The 19,957-nt window shown below is 40.6% G+C and overlaps 1 protein-coding gene across 1 annotated transcript; it reads right to left on the bottom strand.

Annotated features, from left to right (window-relative positions):
* Positions 1–1,182: 1,182 nt before the first annotated feature.
* On the bottom strand, positions 1,183–19,260 carry LOC117468999 (microtubule-associated tumor suppressor candidate 2 homolog). The gene is made up of 8 exons (XM_034113392.1): positions 19,248–19,260; positions 13,445–15,465; positions 12,761–12,950; positions 11,806–11,964; positions 6,452–6,559; positions 3,585–3,677; positions 2,385–2,581; positions 1,183–1,269 (listed from the first exon to the last, which is right to left on the bottom strand). Exons 2-8 carry the CDS (start codon positions 15,260–15,262, stop codon positions 1,183–1,185), a joined length of 2,652 nt encoding a protein of 883 aa, XP_033969283.1. The 5' UTR covers positions 15,263–15,465; positions 19,248–19,260.
* Between the last annotated feature and the right edge of the window lie 697 nt (positions 19,261–19,957).

Genomic DNA, 19,957 nt, shown 5'->3' on the forward strand with positions numbered 1-19,957 from the left:
AGCAGTGGCAGATGCGAGTGCCAGAAAGATACAGAAAGAGAGACATAGGGGGAGGTAACCAGGCAAGGGATGGGGAGGGGAGGAGAGAAGGGAAGACCGAAGCCTCACCTCGTGTCCTGGTTTGCGACCGGCGTTTATCCCTGCTGGAACAAAGACTGCCAGCCCTGCCCAGATCTGCCTGCCCTCCCCTCAAACCCCCACCAACACGCCCAGAATTACATTTACTCGCATGGCAGCGAGCAACACACACACATGCACAGGCTTTTGCATCTTTGAGAAAAAAACAAAAAGAGTGGAGCCGGAGAAGCAGGGGGAGGGAGATGATCAATAAGTGACCAATTATCTGCTCTGTTACTCAGCTTGGAGAACACAGCTACACGCAGACATTTTGATACATACAGAAAACACGCTTAATGAATATCAAAGTACTCTAGAAAGCACTGACTGAAGCAAAGTGTAGCTTTGGATGAAATGTTTTTGTTGCAACAAGAACACTTCCCATGTATTGGCAATATATCAATACTATAATGATAGTGTGATATGAGACTTAATGTTGTCTTACATTTCGGATATCGTGATGTCACATAGTGTCTCTGAAAAGCTGCATTACAGTAAAGTGATGTAATACAATGAATTGTACATACTGTCCTAGCTGTTATATCATTTGCTTTTAACCACTTAGTCATTTAATCCACATAAATACAATTTAAATGGTTTTGTGTTAGTATTTTGTGAAAGCAAAGGATGTTGAGGTATTTGATGTGTTGTGTTATACCCAACCCTATAGAGTATAAAGCTATTTCTTTGGTGTTCTATTTCTCTTACACACTGAACCCTCTAAAGCCTCATCAATATGTTATCAATGCTTGTAAACATCTAAAAAAATCCTGAACAGAGTCAACCAGTACTGATAAACAGTGGTGCTGGATGGACAGGCTACAGGAAGACATTGAACACATTGGAAGACATTGGACAGTATTTAAGGTCAATACATCTAAAATACCGTTCTACACTGCCCTTTAATCATTATAAGGGATTCAAAATCCAATTAAAGGAACATTTTAAAGGGGAGCCTAGCTGTCTTCCCCCCTCCGACCTTGAGTACTCTTTCCATTAGACAATCACTCTCAGTCATAGCACCGCGAGGCACAGGCTGGCAGCTCTAATCTCATATATCATCTCCTACTGTAGAGCAGAACCCGTGGGTGGTGCTGGGAAATGGAGGCAGAGGACCAGGAAAGGGCAATAAACAAGAGCTTCATCCATACTCTAGATGCACAACACACACCAACAACAGAGATCATCTTATACAACAGCAAAATACGCTTGAGACGTACCAATTCAGATATTTAAAATGGATAACAAATGTGTTTGTATCCCATTCACTCGACAATTCAGCAGTTTTAGGACAGACCTGACATGAAAGGCCAGCCAGCTCTATTGAATACATTCTAATTTACTCAATGAAGATATGAAAAGCCATTATACATCAAACATAATTTCCCTTTGAATGAAATGGAAAAAAACACCATTTGTATTTCCCCTCATCTTCCTCACACATTTTACTGACACATCCTTCTGCTTTGTAGGTATTCCCAACGTATTCAAAGTGACAGGCTATGTGAACAAAGTAAAGCTGACATCAAAAGCTAGATGCTTCAGGTGTAGTTGGTGCGTAGTGCTTTGTAGTTGCATTCTGACGCTTGCAACAGCTTTCCCTTCCTACACGGGTGTATTAGCCCGGAACATATCTGCAACAGCAGGATTAACTAGCATGCACATTTTTGATATGGACAAAAGATAACATATAAATACAGGATTCTGCATGACACTTTTCTACCCTCTGTAAATAAGACATTCCTTTATTCTTTATTCTAGAAGCTGAAGTGAAACGCTATTACTGTTATTCCTTGTGGCATGAAAACCAACCAGTAACCAACCAGCAAAGATCCATCCATCATGATGCATGTCAAATTCAACTTGTCAAGTTATGCTTCTGTTCCACAAAAATGTAAATGCAAACAAGGGCTGTTTTGACCTTGGCTAATTACAAAATAATTGATATTAAATATCTTTAAATCTCTCAAAATGCATCCCTTCTGAACCTCCAACTTTCTAATCTTGGAATTGATCAAATTCATGACATTAATGAGTTAATTTATCAGAAATGAAAGCCATGGTATACTGGGATTAATATCGTGAATGAATGACTTGTCATAGCTTCCTAAAACAGAGCTAAGAACGAAGGGGACTGGCTGTTTTTAATGTAGGATTCATTCAGGTTTGGACTTTAAAACATTTAACGGGGCTCTCAAAGTGATGGCAAGACCAATATTGCTTGCAGGTCAACCCGGTGGAGTTCACAGAGCTCTGCTGTAGCCTACCTTGATACAGAAATGCTGGGTAGTGATGCTGAAAACGTCCAGACACAGAGAGGCTTTCTTTAGCTGGGCCTGAAGGCTCTGAACCTGCAGGTCCTGCTGCTCACAGCGCTCCCTCAGCTGCTGGATCAGAACCCGGTCCATCTCCTGGGCCCGCTCAGTCCGAACAGCGCCGTGAACTGCTGCCGTCCGCCCCCGAACTAAAGAAACAAAGAGCAGGAGGACAAAAACAATATGATGAAATGTTTTCACTCATAACAAACTTAATGAAATACAGACACAATAACCAAGTATACCATATGTATTTTATTAGAACTAATCAACCATTTCTTCTTAAATAATGCACCAGCAAGTAAAGATCGAGAGTGAAAATTACAGACATTACAATACGTCATGTAAAGGCCAATTATTAGCTAGTTTCATTCAGAGTGTTGTGTTCTTGTCTCAGTTTTATATCACATTAAATTGAAATATTGTGTTTTGTTTTGACTAATGACTTTCTTTGAAACAATACTCCACCTCTTATTTTTTTTACCTTTAGAAAATAATTAATAGACAAAAACAGAATTAACATTGATCAATATCCAATAGCAATACTAAAAAGCAGATTTATACTGCAGATACTATTAGCAGTTGGTATACTCTCGTAGCTGTAGAAATAAAGCGCTGATTGGTTGGAGCCACAGTGGTTTATATCCTCCCACCTGGTGGAAAATTGTCTTTCTGTTACTCAAGTCATCTCACTGCTCATCAATGAGCTGCCGTTTCCTCCTCATATCTTAACAATCATAGTGGGAAAACATGAGTGCATCATGTGAGCAGTAGTGAAATTGAACTGTAACTCTACCCAGCTGATAATCTGTCTGTGTGCTCTCTGGGAAAAGGACAAATGCTGACTTGTTGTGGTAATCTGACCCAGCAGGGTTTTCTACTGAAAGAGCCATCCCAGCATTACTGCTCCTGTAGCTTGTTGCTATGACAACAGCAGGCTGCCATGGGTCTTGTAATGAAGCGTTGAGAGAGAGAGAGAGAGTGAGTGACTGTACAATTTAAAGGTACAGTAGCAACTGATGGTGCTGCATTATTGCGACTGCTGCTTTACTCCCGATGTAGCACTTAAGAAAAAAAACATACCATATCAGATACATACTGGATGAGCATACAATTTGTATTTACATTAACATTAATTATTGCAAGACTTACCAGGGGACTGTGGCTTTGGCGAAACCACAGCAAATCTTTTAGGAGAGGACTTTGGTGCAGCCTCCATGTCCTTCTGCATCTCTCTCCTAGAGGCTGTGCAGTAAAGAGACAGGTTAATATGTTATAGAATATATTTGAAACAGGAGAAATACACTTGTTTTCTCTCATAAAGATTTGTTCATAGATAGATTATTGTCACATGAGTTACAGTTGAGGTATTTAAAGGCATCATTATAGTATTTTCTATTTCATGAACACCCTTTTATAAGACGCCGTAGACATTTTGTTCTTATCTCACATTTAAGATAACATGCAAAACATGAAGGTTTATAAATGGTTTCCTATGTCTACGATTATTTTTTGCACCTTTTCAAAGAAGATTAAATTAGGTTCCATTTGACCTGCTACAGAAATTCAAATGTTGCTTAAAATGAAAGGGCCACACATAATTGTTATTCAGTAAAACATGAAAACAAGGTACTTTTTGTGCTATTTTGGAAAATTAAAGTACTTCTTTAAATCTTAAAGAATTTTTCTGGATATTTTTGGGATATTGTTAAAAAATTAAAATAAACATATATAAACAAGATAAAGATGAGGACAATATGGTACTGTAATAATCATAATATGGTACTGTATGGCTACCATCAGTGTGGTAGCCATAATTTACACACAAGATTATTTTGTTGAGCCATTCATGTATTACTGTAAATCGGTATGAAGATGAAAAACATGATATAGTAAAACAAAAAGCTGTTATTTTTTAAACTTTCCAATATTTGATTTCGACCAGGGAAACATACACATTCTTCTTGCCTTTACATTATTCTATTGAATTCATCTGAGAAGGTGAAATCAATCTTTTGTCTCAAAGTTTAAAACCAAAAAAGGTTGGGAACTACTGTATCCCATAGTTGGGGAAGGGTCTGAGTGAGGAGCAGTGTGGTACAGTCAGTGACCACCAGCTGGAGTCGCTGCTCCACTTGTTCACACAGGCTCTGTGGCAAGAGGCTGAGATGCTCCTGGCTCTCACTGAAACACACTCTGTGCCACTGGATGGTGCTGATACTCCACATTCACTGTAAAGGTGCTAACCATACAGTCTATGGTGCTAACACAGGCCACAAGGTGCACCAACCAACAACAAAGACGCCTACATCAGCAGAGAGGGAGTACTATATGATACTGTATCAGTGATGTGTTGCAATACAAAGCAACAGTAAAATGCATTACAGCAGGGCTCACTTTTATAGGTTAATTATGTTTCATGTTGCATTGCTTTTTTCAATCTAAAATAATATCTCTCACTGGGAAAGGGAAATGAACACTGGGCGTGACGCGCCTGTCAGGAGGAACAATCAATCATGCTGTGGTGCTATAAAATCTTTATCACCATGAAGATGCTTTGTGGTTCCACCTCAGCTTCAAATTCTTCCAGCTCATTTTAGAGGTTTTATTTATTTATCAAAACACATGGGGGGAAATAAAAAGAGGATTCCTGGTTTTGTCTGTAAAGTCCTTTAATGATTATTTTGTGCTAAGATACGTAATTCTAATAATCATGTTTAATTACATGCAGAGACAACCAGGCTACTAATTACATTACATGACATGTTACTTGTTAGACGCTTTTATCCAAAGCGACTTACATTACATTACATTGCATTACATTGCATTACATTACATTACATTACATTACATTACATTGCATTTAGCTGACGCTTTTATCCAAAGCGACTTACAATAGTGCATTCGACCAAGAAAATACAAACTTGAAGAAAACAGAATCATATAAGTACATCAGGTTTCATAGAGCCAAAACATTTCAAGTGCTACTCAGCTGGCTTTAGATAAGCCAGTCCTTTATTAGTATATAAGTGGTTAGTAATTCTATCGCTCGAAGTGGAGTCGAAAGAGATGAGTTTTCAGTCTGCGCCGGAAGATGTGTAGGCTTTCTGCTGTCCTGATGTCAATGGGGAGCTCATTCCACCATTTTGGAGCCAGGATAGCAAACCGACGTGTTTTTGCTCGAGCCGTTTTGGCTGATGCAGAGCGGAGTGCATGTGCTGGGGTGTACAGTTTAACCATGTCCTGGATGTAGGAAGGGCCAGATCCATTCACAGCATGGTACGCAAGTACCAGTGTCTTGAAGTGGATTCTAGCAGTTACTGGAAGCCAGTGAAGGGAGTGGAGGAGCGGTGTGGTGTGGGAAAATGTTGGAAGGTTGAAGACCAGACGAGCCGCTGCATTCTGGATGAGCTGCAGAGGTCGGATGGCACATGCAGGAAGACCAGCAAGGAGGGAGTTGCAGTAGTCTAGGCGTGAGATGACGAGAGCCTGGACCAGAAGTTGCGTCGCTTTCTGTTACATACTCAATACTGTGGGCAATCCCCACAGGAGCAATTTGGGGTGAAGTGTCTTGCCCAGGGACACAACGACATGCTGACTGCAGTGCGACTCGAACTTGCTATCCTTTGATTCAAAGATCAGCGCACTAACCCACTGCGCCACACGCCTCCCATAATTCTCTGAAGGATCCTCAGGGAGGCAATTAATGAAATGATGAACACAAATGAAAATGCCCTGACAAAGACCAAGTGTGTTCGATTTTCGTAAAGGGAGCAAGACTATTTACTTTTCCCTCGTGGTTAGAATCTTACAATTGTATTTTGAGAATAAATAACATACAGATAAGAGACCTTGGAAAATCAACACCTCACTAAAAAGTCAACTAGGCCATTTAGGTATCATTTGTAAAGGGTCATGTGATCACAGGACAGCGTAACCTTGATATGGGGGTTATTGAAACAGCAGCATAAGGATGTTATCTTTAACATTGCACATCCTACACACACAAGGCTACGTACCGAGCGGGGAGCAGCCCTGCGGGGGCAGACTGCGGCGCTGCAGGCTGGGGGCGTTGGGAGGCTGAGGGGCGTGTTGGTGAGGTGTGTCATCGCTGCCACTGCCATGGTCTGAAGAGCAGGAAGGGTGTGAGAGAACAGACAAATTAAGTCATAGAGTCAGGATTTTAAAAAGTTACCAATTACATTACATTTTTCAGTTTGGTGCATGAGAAAATGGGGGTATAAAATGTTCAACATTAGCCGACATCACATTGCGTTACTGAGAATTTAAGTATTTTGAGTATGGCTGCACATACTCAAAAGATGTTCCTTCTAATGGTACGTGACAATACACATCAAATATATGTTTGCAACTTGGCCTGCATTATTCACATCATTATTCACATTCTCATGAACAAAGCTTGGTTTGTTAAAAACCTGTTAAGCCCCAAAGACCCCCTCGGCGGGTATTTTTTTTTTTTTTCACGACACTATGTCTCAGGGCTTCTTAATATTAAAAAAACTATGAATGTGTCATACCCTCCTAACGGGAAGAAACTCAGCTAACTGATGATACGAACCATTTTTCACCGAAACAAAACACAAGTCTCACAAGAAGGGTCTAAATGAGCCCTGAGCGAAAACATGCTAACGCACTTAGCACAAAACTCTAGGTATAGATCGATATACTTATTGGATCTGCACAAACAAGTTTAGCTAACATCCTGAGATTCCACAGATTATAGAAATATAAGTATCACCACTGAGCGATCAGAACTCGCGACAGGGGAAGAAAATACAGACAACACACGACGTAGCTTTAGGTAGCAAAACACGGAGATATGCTCACCTTTAGCTGTTATTCTGATCAAAAGTCGTGTTCAATGGCATTAAAACGAGAAAAACGCGGCTGAAGGTTAATCCATAGGTTAATCCAATGTGTCTGTCACTTTGAAAAAATTATTGATAATCCATAATTCCATTTTTATGCAAAAATCGGAGAATAAATATTAGCTGCTAATGGTAGCCACCAGACTGTAGTGCAGCTTCCGGTTTTTGCTACGCGTCACTCTCACTCCTTATTTGGTAACGTGTGTGTGTATGTGGAACTTTCCCTCGATTCCATTGACTCTAGCGGTTAAAAAAAGAAGTCAATCATCAAAATCGACCAAAGGGGGCCAGAGATAGGTCAAATCCACCCAAATGACCCCAGAAGTGTTTTTTTGTTGCTAAATCTCTCTAAAAAGGTCAAATGTAACTTGTTTTGCATCAATCTTGATACAGGGTACTTATTATATGTTATAGTTTGGATTCCTAAAGCTTTTAGTCTACCATCCCATCATTCAAGGGTGGTTTTCACTATAAGTAATGTGTTTTTTTTTGGACGGACACAATCATTTACATTTTTTTATTATGTTCAATCTGAATTTACTTTAAAATAAAAAAGATCTATATTGATTCTGACTCTTCTACATCCAACTTACAGGTTTATCATTGCTTTGAGAAAAACGATTATTAATTTCCCCCTTTTAGAAGTGTAGTTATGGTCATTTGTTCTGGGAATGTCATTTTCGAGCCTGAGACCTGGAAAACAGGCTCGGGGCTTAACAGGTGAAAACTGCAAGAAAAAATGAAAACCCCATGGGATGGAAGCATTGTAGCATTAATTAGTCATGTTTTTTGTACATGTGTTGTTCAATTAATTTATATAGTAAATGACCTAAAGTAAATCCCTTTTGGAAATGTAAAATATATACTGTATATTTTGTCACTGCTATTGACACCCCTGTACAGTATGTCACCTCTCACTGACCTATTGAGGATCATCGGACCTTTACTCCTTGCATTTACATTTTCAGGATCAAGGATGGGCACGTTATCGACTTTCCTTAGAGAGTTTTTATTTCCTTAACTGCAGAAATTAATTAAGACTAGCAAAGCAGCAGCATGTTGCAAACATCTCAATTATTCATAACAGCTGTTATCACGCCCCAAGCTTACTGAAAAAATGAAAGGCTTTGATTCGTAGAAAAACTGAGGCTGTACAAGGGAGAAGTCCAACAGAAACACATCACCAAGATGAAAGCTTTCCACCACGCGTACAGGGAGATCCTTGTTGTCATACATTGGTGTTATATTTTATAACATTCCGGATAAACTCTGGATTCAAGTACTATTTAAAAAAAATCTGCATTTAGCTTTCCTTTGTCAGTAAGGGAAAGTGGATCGCTTACTTTTCATGAAATATTCAGCTCCTCAATCGATAACACTGCTGCTGACACATGCTGCACCTATAGGTGCCTCAGCACTCTCAACGAGGAAGGAAGGACAGGTTTGTGCCCTTGAAATAAAATATATATTGTCAAAGGATGAATAAGTCATAGGATTGTTTAATGATGCTGAAATCACAGATGAAACAATACACTGTTGTAGCAATACATGTATATAATTAGACTTCAAATAAATGAAGTCATTTTTGATGACAACATGCCCAGGACCTGTGTGAAACCTCATGTGGGATCACTGTAGCTCTCCTCTCTGCAGCATATTCACCTGGGAGATTCAGATGATGCTTTTTTCCAAAGGCGTCTTACTAAAATGAGGCTGAGCCAAGAAGTGGTTTGTCTGAAGGACACGGCTGGAGGCTGACTCACACTGCTGAATGCTTCTTTTAACCTGCATATACAGTACAAATCCATCCCTGCTGCAAGCCTCCAGAGATCAGTGTTACACCAGCATGAAGCAAGAAGGACTCTGCTCTGCTGGTGACCAACTCAACTGAGAACAGACATTTGAAGTGGATTGAATACAGGCATTTTGCTTTGGATTTGCAATCATGCTTACCTTTATATCTACTGTATGTGCACTTCTCATTTATCATTTCTCAATTATTCCTCTCAATCTAATTTAGAATAAGCTTTTTTTTTATTGAGATGTCTGGCTTGTGTCGTGCAAATACTGAAAATACACAATTTCAGACTGATATTACAGGAATATCAAGTGATTAGTCGTTTTTATCATGTTGTCAGACAACATTATTTTCTTTTTTTATCATGTATTGTATACTTTTAAGGACAATTACCATTAACATAAGCAATTGTTAAAGCTCTTTGTTAAAAATGTGTTTAAAACTGAAATTGGTCTACTACACTGTAACACCTCACTCAGTTTTATCAGATCTCCTCTTGAGAAAAGACTGTCTGGTGGCTTTTTTTTCCTGCAAGTCATCACAGGGCTGAGAGATTGATCCGCAGGAGAAGAGGCTTAGTATTCATAACATGCCACAGAGATTTGTGCTGCTTCAACGGCTGTGAAGGGACTGGTACGCAACGCATGAAGTTGGATTCATAAATATATTTAGTCTCTAAGAGCTATACCATGTCTATGAAATGTCAGGGATCAACGCAGCATTCAGATGGCTTGTTTTGTGTGACCAACAGTCCAAAATGCTAATATATTTACTTTACTATGATTTTTTTTTAGAAAAACTGAATATCTGTAAATGTTTCTGTAAATGTGATACTCTATTATATATATTTTTATACTAATACTAGTAAGTGCAAACAGTGTAAACAGTTATCACTGAGTACCACTGACACACAAACTGTAGCGCAAACACTGACAACATAACTATTGTATCTTGCCTGCAGTGTAACACACACAGTAGAGTGCACTCACTGAGCTAACTGAACATTTCATTTGATACGTCACCAGCGTCCTGGTGCTCATAATGGAGGGATGTACTCACTCTCAGTCCAAATATTTTGTTAAAGTGCATCTCCAGTTAATGTGGCTTCATTCAAGGCATACAGTGGCATTATAATGCATATGTATGCATCTCAGTCTGCAGCTACAGCCTGAAGGGGAACACCGCCGTGCAAGCTGCCAGTCTAATATCAGGTACATCCATCTATTTACTAAAGCAGCTGATAACAACACAGCATATCTGTACCCAAGATAAAACAGACAACAATGGCAATAAAAACTGAGTAGGCCACATTTACATGACTACAGGTTATCATCTTACGCTGTGCTTGTTTTCTGATGAATCAGTGTACGAAAAGTACGAAAATAACCCAGTAAAGTGTACATTGGAGACTTTTACGGAGGGGAATCTAAAGCAGAAAGACCATTATCTCACTTGACTTCGATGAACGTTTGCGGGGGATATCCATCAGTAAGAGAGAGGTTGGTTGGAAGTGTTGGAGTAAAAACAGCTTTAACAGATTATCCTGTCATACCACACCCTGCCTCTCTCTTTTTGACACATACTGCAGCCGCCGCTGCTGCCGAAACATTTTCATTTCAGAGATTATACATAAGGAAATCTGCTACTGGCTAAGGGTCTGCATCGTGCATGAGACAGCATCTTTTATCTTTCTTTCCCAGTGTAAGGACCCTACCTGAACAAGAAGCTGAAGGAGTGTCTGAATCCAGAAGTTCAGAATTATACAGTAAAAGTGAAGGGCAGGAAATGGTAGCAGTCAGCGGTTTAAGGCTGAAACAAATGTGGTGACACTCAAGCGATGACTGCAATAACTCATCATCATATCAGCACAGTCAGTACAAATGCCACCGGGACACTTAAGCTTAAACAATTGCAAGCTTATCTAGACAATTCATCGGGGTGTTTTGAATAAACTTTTTCTTGTTCTTGTTTCTTTGTACATTTGATATTCATAGTAAAACCAAGGTAGCAGACAGTCATTAAGCAAAGATTGAATCAGTACAGCTGTTAGAAGTGTCACTTTGTGTGGGATCATGGGATGAATGTAAAAATGAAGGAGGGAAAAACGTTTTAGTATGTCAGCATTTTTTCAGATATTGCATGGTACAGTATGAGTCAGCAATATGAACAAATTATTCTGCAGTAGCTCTATGTTGTAACATAACACATTTGGACTCCTATGCATATAATCATTAAAATCTGTAAGTAGCTGGAAACGCTTCAGCTTGTTTTGACACATTTCTTACATCTCTGTCAAACTCAGAGATAGGCCTATAAGCTTATCCAGTGCATTTCCCTAAATCAAGAATAAAGTATCATGAAGGATAAATGCTGCAGTGTGCAGCAGGGGGAGGAGAGCAACTTAAATATTTCTTCATCGCAGCCTCGGTGGTGCAGCAGCTTTCAGTGCCTACTTGTGATAAAATGCATGAAAAATGAAAGGAAGTGAGCGGTGGTTACTATAGTAACAGAGGATAGCAGAAGCAGCCATGACTTCTGGTAAACTAACGAGGAGATGTAGACGTGATAAAACCTAAACCTGGAAAACCCGTCGGAGCACTGTCTGACGTCCGAAATATCTTTAAAATAAAGTAGTGAAAACGGTTTAGCCCTAATTCATATTCAAAATATGTTGAGTGTGACTCACGCTCAGAGGGTCGGCAGGGATCGCTTTGATTGCTGTCGTTTGATTGGTTGCTGGACACAGATGAGGCACTGGAGCTACGGACAAAGCCGAGGGTAGCCAGACGGGAATTTGGCAGGGCGGAGAAGCCTGGAGGACGGAGACCAGACCTCTTCTGATCTCCTGGAGGTTCATGAGGAAATATGCAATATTAGTGGGGGAGCCTTATAAGATATGGGACACACATTCTGTGTCTATTACAAACGTACACATAGGGAATGTAGAAGTAAAATTAGAAATATGATTTCGTCAAATTCAATATTGAAACTGATATTCCATGAATGACATTACACTTGGCAATTGTAGGTTAAATAATTGTGCCATCCCTGATTTGTTAGTGTTACTAAAGTTCTTGACAGACCTGAATTAAAATAACTTTAGGATCAGGATTATTTTTCACAGATGCAGATGGTGTAAGAAGACCTTTCTCATTGTTGTGAGTGAAGAACATATGATTTACTTACATAAAACAGCACAACATTCAACACACATGTAGCCAAAAAAACATATGACAACTATCATTCTGATTAAATTGGACATAATAAGAGACACCATATGTGGAAGCTGACTAGATTATTTATGTGAGAAGGTAGAAATATGCAGTGCAAGTGGGTAGGATGTGTGTGTTACATTGCTTTCAAATGGTTTGCACTTCAAAGAGTTTAGGTGCAAAAAGCCAAGCCTCATCTAACGCATCCAGGGGGAAAAAGAAATTAGGTGAATCACTCAGCGTGCCGACATTTTTCTCTGCAGCTCGACTAGAGGAGGATGGGACGGCACAGAATAGCAATGTTTGCAGATGAAAAAGCTCTAATGATATATATTCCCACAATGGTCTTTATGGTTTAGAACCATTCATTTTGCAACATAAACACATAACGTAATGTCCACCAAATTGGCCAGCAGACCACCATCTCACCTGCAGGGTCCTGGTTGCCTTGGTTGGACGCTCCGGCTGGCTGAGCAGACTGGCCTGGGACTGGGGCTGACCTCTGACCCATCTGAACTCTTGTCTTGGCTGCAGGCTGCCTGGTGACCGCTCCTAACCCCAGCTGAGGCCTCAGAGCTCTGGGTGAGCGATAGACACTGCATCCATCCTGGGAAACATTCTGAGGAGGAACATTATAAATACAGTCACTGTCATCACATCACATATTTAATCAGACAGGAAATATTATGGTTATGATGCAATTATAAAGTAGATTATTTCACTCATTACTACATGAAAACATTGCAAATGTGTGAACAATTTTGGCATCCTTGATCAAAAGATGAGGCTGCATAGACTGTATAGAAGTGCTGCATACCATAACATGTGACCGCATGAATGTTAGCCACATCAAAAAAGATACAAGCAACCTTAAGTGACTTTTTCAGCATTTAGCAACTGTGACATTTATCGTTAGCATTACTGTTTGGTAAGATAGTAACAGACTGTACATAACTTGTTTATTTACTTTCAGAGGGTTAAGGAGAGTTCCAAATAAGTTTAAGTTTACTTTTTCAAGCTTTTGTATTACTTAGATATTTTGTAATTTGCATGTTATTTTAATGTATTGGTTTCAACAACTAATAGCACCCGTTCTTCTTATCAATGACTCACCTCTTGGAGTGTTTTTTCTGGAATATCCTCATGAAAACTGCCCGACTTCCCACTCAACCTTTGAGGAGCGGTGTTGCCTGGAGGTTTTACCCCAGCAGAAGCCATGCCTGGAGGATGGTAACCTGACTTCGGCATCTCCTGTCGATATTTGTCAAACAGCAGGTTGGAGGAGCATAGCACCGGCGAGGATTTAGGTTGAGTACCAACCTTTGCATCTTTCTGAGCTGGTGGGCTGGAGTAAGAGGATATTCTTTGTGGGAGTGGAGAGCCTTCAATTGGGACTTCTGTCCCTTGCGGTTTAGCTTGAGGATTCTTTCGAACATAGGTGATTATTTTGGGTCGGACATTTTTAGGCTTCTGGGGAGGAGAAGACCTCCTGGGTTCAGGCTCTTTCTGCTGAGAAGAGACAGGTTTGGGGATGCAGCTGCTCAGACCTGTCTTACCTGGTGGTCTGACAGTTGGACCCAAACCTCTCTGAGGGGAGTCGCTGCGCTCGAAGCTCAGAGACCTGATGCTCTGGACCTTCGCTGGAGACCCAGGCAGTCGTCTCTTGGGGGAACCAGAAGTTATTTTAGGGGAAGTAGGAGTTACTGGTCGACTTGGGCTTCCCCATGGCTTCCTCCTCTCCAGACTTGAATAACTGGAGAGTACTGTGTTCTCAAAAGAGCCCTGCTTGTTGAAGGTGTTTTCAAAGGATGGCTGCTTCTTTAAAGTAGTTTCAAACGATGGCTGTTTTTTGTAACTCCATTCAGGAGGGTATTGTTTTTTCAACGAGTTATCAAATGATCCTTGTTTCTTCATGGCTTTGGATTCAAAGGATGACTGATTCCCCTTTGTACCTGTTTTTGACGGGCTGAAGTTCACATCTGGGGCCTCGTCAGCTTGTGTGCTTTTATCCATTTTAATGTTGCTTTGTTCGTGTGCTGTTTTTGTTGTGGGTAAACCCTTGTGCTCAGTACTTCTCCTTTTATCAAATTCTCCCTCTACAATAGCATTGCCTGCTTTATTTATCTGGTTATTGTTCTTCCTGTGTTCATCAAAGGCATCCTTACACATAAAAACTCCATTGCTGACTTGTGCCTCTGATACCAAATCCTCAGATTGAACTGTTGAATTCAAATTCATGTCCACATCTATCCCGTGTATTGTGTTTTCTCCTGAGGGGAGGGGATGATGATCAGCTCTCTGAGAGACCTTGCCTCTCTCAGGGACATTGTCAGTTGTCAGAGTCAAGTCTTCTGAGATGGTTGAGTAAGGCCCAGAGGCAATGTGCCAGGAGTCTGTTGTCTGGGATCTGACAGTAGTGTCCATAGCAGTGTCCATGCTTGAAATGGTGGACAGACAGGACACAAAGACATCCGTTTCTGAACTTAACTCAGCCTTGGACAACTCTCTGCTCTCAGATTTCTGAGAGGCATTGGTGTCCTGCTCACTGGCTCCATGCAGAATAGTCTGTCTCTCTCCCCTGCTCTTATTATCCGTCACATGGTCAGCTGAACCTTTGCTGCGGGATGTATTCGGGTCTTGACGCTTTTTTCGCCCAGCAACCCCGACAAAGTCCTTGCCATCCTCCACCACGTAGGCCTCCAGCTCCTGACACTCCAGCATCTCGAACTCGGCCAGGTCGGGGTCGTCACACTGCGAGTCTGTACCCCAGATGATGACTTTGTCCTGCTGTACTGTTTCAGTCATAGTGCCAGATTCAGCCATCATCCGGCCATCTTCTGTCCGGATCTCATTGGCGTTGGCATCACCGTCAGTCTGCTGGTTGTTATTTCTCAACTCCCCCTCACGGAAGGGCTCTCCTCGACCGCTCATTTTGGAAACAACTCTGAGTTTAGAGCGCCACAAGAGCACTTTAAAAATCAATCATCCATGGCATCAGCAACAAAAACTCTGTCTAGCCATCAAAGAGTCTCAGTGGGAAAGCAGGGACCTCTTTCCAGTACACCAATAACCAGAATGTTGAATATCATGTCTAATTCGGAAGATGGATCTTCATGACATCTGTGGTCCTTATCCTGTATAAAGACAAAAAATTACATATTTAAATATCAACAAATGAAAGATGACTTGAAAATGTTCAGGGTACAATACATGGGATTTCAGTTGTCTGCTCTCCTGCCATACATGTTGATAGACAAGCTTCAGAAGTTGATTTACAAAAGGAAGCTCAACCCCAAAAAAGCTTTTCTTTTCTGAATTCAAGCTTGCCGAACATACCAGGAAAATACAATAAATGTAGGTTTTTAAGAACAACAAAAATATATTCAAGAGACAAGAGAGGAGAAAACGCTGCAAGACGGATAGTGTGTCCTACTGTATATTCTGACATTCCAATTATACCTAATGTTTGCATTCTAACTGAGTTCCTCTGTTTAAATAATCATCTTTGAATAATCATCTTGCAGCAGCACTGGACTGCCTTCGAATGAGCAAGAAGTATCTGCCTTAGGAAAGGATTTGTTCCATAGCCGAAACAATGAATTTCCCTCGCAAAACTGTGAATAGTCTCAGGGCACAAGCTAGTTTTTTATAGCACCACATTTACATTCTGCAGCAACTGTGATTTGGCCTGCTAGATTTCCCCTCTGCATCAGTCACTGCTTACAGTTGCCTTTGCTGCTTTAAAAAGCCTGTAAACACATAAATGTTACCAATCCCAGATCATGTTCTCAACAGGCGACAATGATACAACAACATGTCACTATTTGACATGAAAATAAGCATATTTTTGTAATTCTTGCAGAGGAGCTGTGTTTGGGGGGGGGGGCATTATGACAGCATGCTGTGCTGTGGGGCATTTACGTCTGTTTTTCAACATTAGCTATGAATGGGTACACAAGTGTTGAAATGATATATCTGTAATACAATGTGGGATTGACTTTCACTATTGAGTTTAAGACTGTCAAATAAATGTAAGGTTTCGGTGCAGATGGCACCACAGTATAACTGATTATTATAGCTGTATTTACTGTTTAACAACCCGACGATTGTGAGCTGTCAGCAGATGTCTTCACTCTTCTCTATTTATATCAGATTAGGACTTAACTATTAATCAGAATAATCAATTTGTGGTACAATGCTTCATCTAAGCTGTTTACCTTCATGTCTTTTGCAAAAGCACATTATAAAGGATGTCTGCAATTTACCTATTTTACCTATAGTGGCTTTGCACTTGTAGAGTTCAGAGAGCTTCAACAGACCCTCACAGGAACACGTTCAACTACAGTAGGTACCATGACAACTCTTTTTTTCCCACTTAAGTAGTCTTTTGTCCAACCCGGTATCACAGCAAGACGTGAAAATATCACATTGGTCCACACTGGGAGACGTCAGGATTCGCGATTAGTATATTGCAGTGATACCGGGTTGCTTTTGTCATATATTGTAAGCAGTAGCTTAACAAAAACCTGCCTAAAACCAGCTCAAGGAGAAAACAAAGCATAACTTTGTTATCAGTTTGTTATTGTTCAACTCATCATCCAATAGGCATTTAACCTTGATTACTGCTCCACCTCATCTCTTCGATCACCATGTATGTCCTTTTACTGTTAATGCACCTACAGAGCAGGAAATGTCCAATAGTTTCCAATTCTTTTTTTGAAATAAAGAAATTGTGTGATAATAAAGTTCGCTGCATGTTTAGAGTAAGGAGGGGAAACTCCTTTGGTGACATAAATAATGATACTATGTTTTGTACTAGTGATGTAAAGAGGGCCCAAAGACATACGTGTATTGTTTGCAGTACAGGCAAACACACTGCACTAAATGCTGTGTCAGCACCTGCACTGCAGACACCAATAAATCAGATTCCCTTACACCTACAGTAACTCTCCCCCGCCTCCCTATCAGGTCTCTAACAATACTGTACAGTTACTGTGACTCTATTAAACCGATCCGGCTCGGGTTAAAATCCCTACATGTAGCAACAAGAGATGTCAAATTGGACAAATGAAGTCCCGTTTCAAGAGAAAAACTGCAGTCTGTTTGCTAACAGGATTTTTTCGGCTGCAGCAGAGATTGCTTCTCCATCTCTTAAATTGATTTCCATGTCCAATTCAGTGCATTGCAGACAAGTGTACAGACAAAGTATACTGTACATATGACACTCATTAGAACAGGGAGTGACATGTTGAATATGGCTAGGAAATAACATCAATGCCAACATTAACATCTAGATCTCATAAAACCTCTCTTGTTCACCTTTTTATTTTAACCTACTTGCCCTTTTTTTGTGAGTTGAATTTGCATTGTATCTGTTAATTTTCTGCTTCACAGTCTCTAATCCTGGATGAATTAAAAGTATCACAGAGATAATTAAACTTTTTAATTCATTTCAACCTCTTTCTCTTCACTAATCTCAGAGGAGCTAGGAGTCTGGAGGAGACTGATGAAGAAACAAAAGGGTGCTGCTGGTTTCACTGGCTGAAAAAGTGCAGTTATAATACTTGGAGTGACTGAAGTGACACTCTTCCCTTCCTTTATGACCCCATTTGCCTTATCCACCCAAACAGCACATACTGTAACACAGTGCACGTAGGCTCTTTCCTTCATTGGCCCTGTCGCTGCCACCCCTTTTTTTTCATACCCCCTTTTAAATTACATTCCCTGATTGCTTTCTTCTCATGGTTGCAACAGCCGATAATGATCCTGCGGTGACACTAAGGAGACTGAGGAAATGTATGCTCATAATGTCAACATGCTTCCCTGAGCATGTTTCCCCATCCCCCCATTGTTCAGCAACTCCCCCCGCCACCACCTGCCTCCTGATATGCAGCATGATGGCGGGACTTTCATTCTGATGAAATCTGTGCATTCTAGAGCGAGTGCTTGTGTGGGAGTGTGTGTGTGCTCAAACCACTTGTTTTTCTCAGGGAGACAGAATCTCTTTCGTTGTTAGCAGTCATACATCTGTAGCAGAGCACAGAGATCAAGGCCTTCATTTGTCCATCAAGCTTCACTAAATGCTTAATCTGGAATCCTCATGAAATATTGAGGATGGATGAAGATGGAGGCACTGGTCTCCCTCCCTTTTTCACGCCTCAGTGGCCTTGACTTCTTTGTGTAACCAACACAAGCTCACAGCTGATCTTCTGTGACTTAAGCACATTGAGAAAGCAAGAGAAAGTGTGTGCCTCTACAATCTACAAGTGAAGACACAGAGGGTGAAGAGGCAACACACATGCCGGAAAAATGTTGATGTGACATGCACATGTAAAATAATTATGTTGTTGATATTTTAAATCAACACCTTACATTACGTTAAATTTGTATAATCACCAGCTATTGCCACAAAAATGGAGGCTCCTGTGCTTCATTGTCACATCTTACATTAAGTAACAACTGTGGTCACTACACACCAGCAGAAATATGTAATTTCACTGTTCCTCATTTTACAGCTTCTAAAAATAAAGTGCATCAACAACACATGATCCCTAAACAGGAAGGAAAAACCTAAGGCGTTGTTGCATTTATGACAGACACGGGAGAAAAAAAAACAGAGGTGAAAGAACATCAGAGGGGCTGACCCCACTAAACACACACACCCACATACCGAGGTGAGCCCACTCACAACGAGTCCCCCTTTCCAGCTCGAGTGCATGCAACAGCAAAGATCATTTATCATGGCAACAAGAATTTTAAATTAAATCGGTAATAAAAACACCTCCAACAGCAGGACCATCCGCAGTCTCCCTCCAGCAGATGCAGCAGTGTCAATAAATCTACTTCTCAGTGGTGCGGATCTGAGGATGACAGGGAGGGAAAGCAGAACACACCCGGTGTGAAATGTAGATCTTACCGTTCAGTTTCAGGTAATCCTCTGGAGAACAGCTCGGCAGTGAGGACGAGGAGACGCGAGAGGGACGCATCCAGCTCTCGCTGTGATGAAGAGGAGACAGACTGCACCGTCGCTGAAAACAGGGAGAGGAGGAGGCTCGACTATGGAGGGCTCGACGCCCATAGCAACACGGGCTCAGGTCGCTCCCTGCTGGTCAATTAGTGAATTACTCTCCATCAAATATTTAGAGCTACTTACAGTACACTGGCAGCAGTCGCAATGTTAGGGACGAGGATAAGGGCCACGAGACAAAAATGTTGGATGTGACCAAAAGTAAAATAAATGTAACCTTAATTTCTTTTCCCCTAAAATGTTTGAAATCAGAACATAATTGTTTTCTTTACTCATGGTCAAATTCCAAAAATGTTTTCGCCCTAATCCGCTTCTGTACAATATTGACGAAAGTAGATTCACTTCCAGGTTTTTATGTCTAGATGGATAATAGCTTCATTTGTTTTTCTAATTCGAGGTGGGTTAATTATCCACAAAATATAGAGCACTTTATATTCTTAAATGTTGTAGTCAATCAAAAACAAAACAATTAAAGTCATTATTCATAAATAAAAAAAAACAATCTGAACAGAACTGAAAGAGTGTGGAAAAAACATAGTACAATTTTCTATGTGAGGCAAACTATTATGTAACATGCTGTTGTAATGGGTGTGCACATC

This window comes from Trematomus bernacchii, unplaced genomic scaffold (assembly GCF_902827165.1).
Source record: "Trematomus bernacchii unplaced genomic scaffold, fTreBer1.1, whole genome shotgun sequence".
In the NCBI taxonomy this organism is placed as follows: Eukaryota; Metazoa; Chordata; class Actinopteri; order Perciformes; family Nototheniidae; genus Trematomus; species Trematomus bernacchii.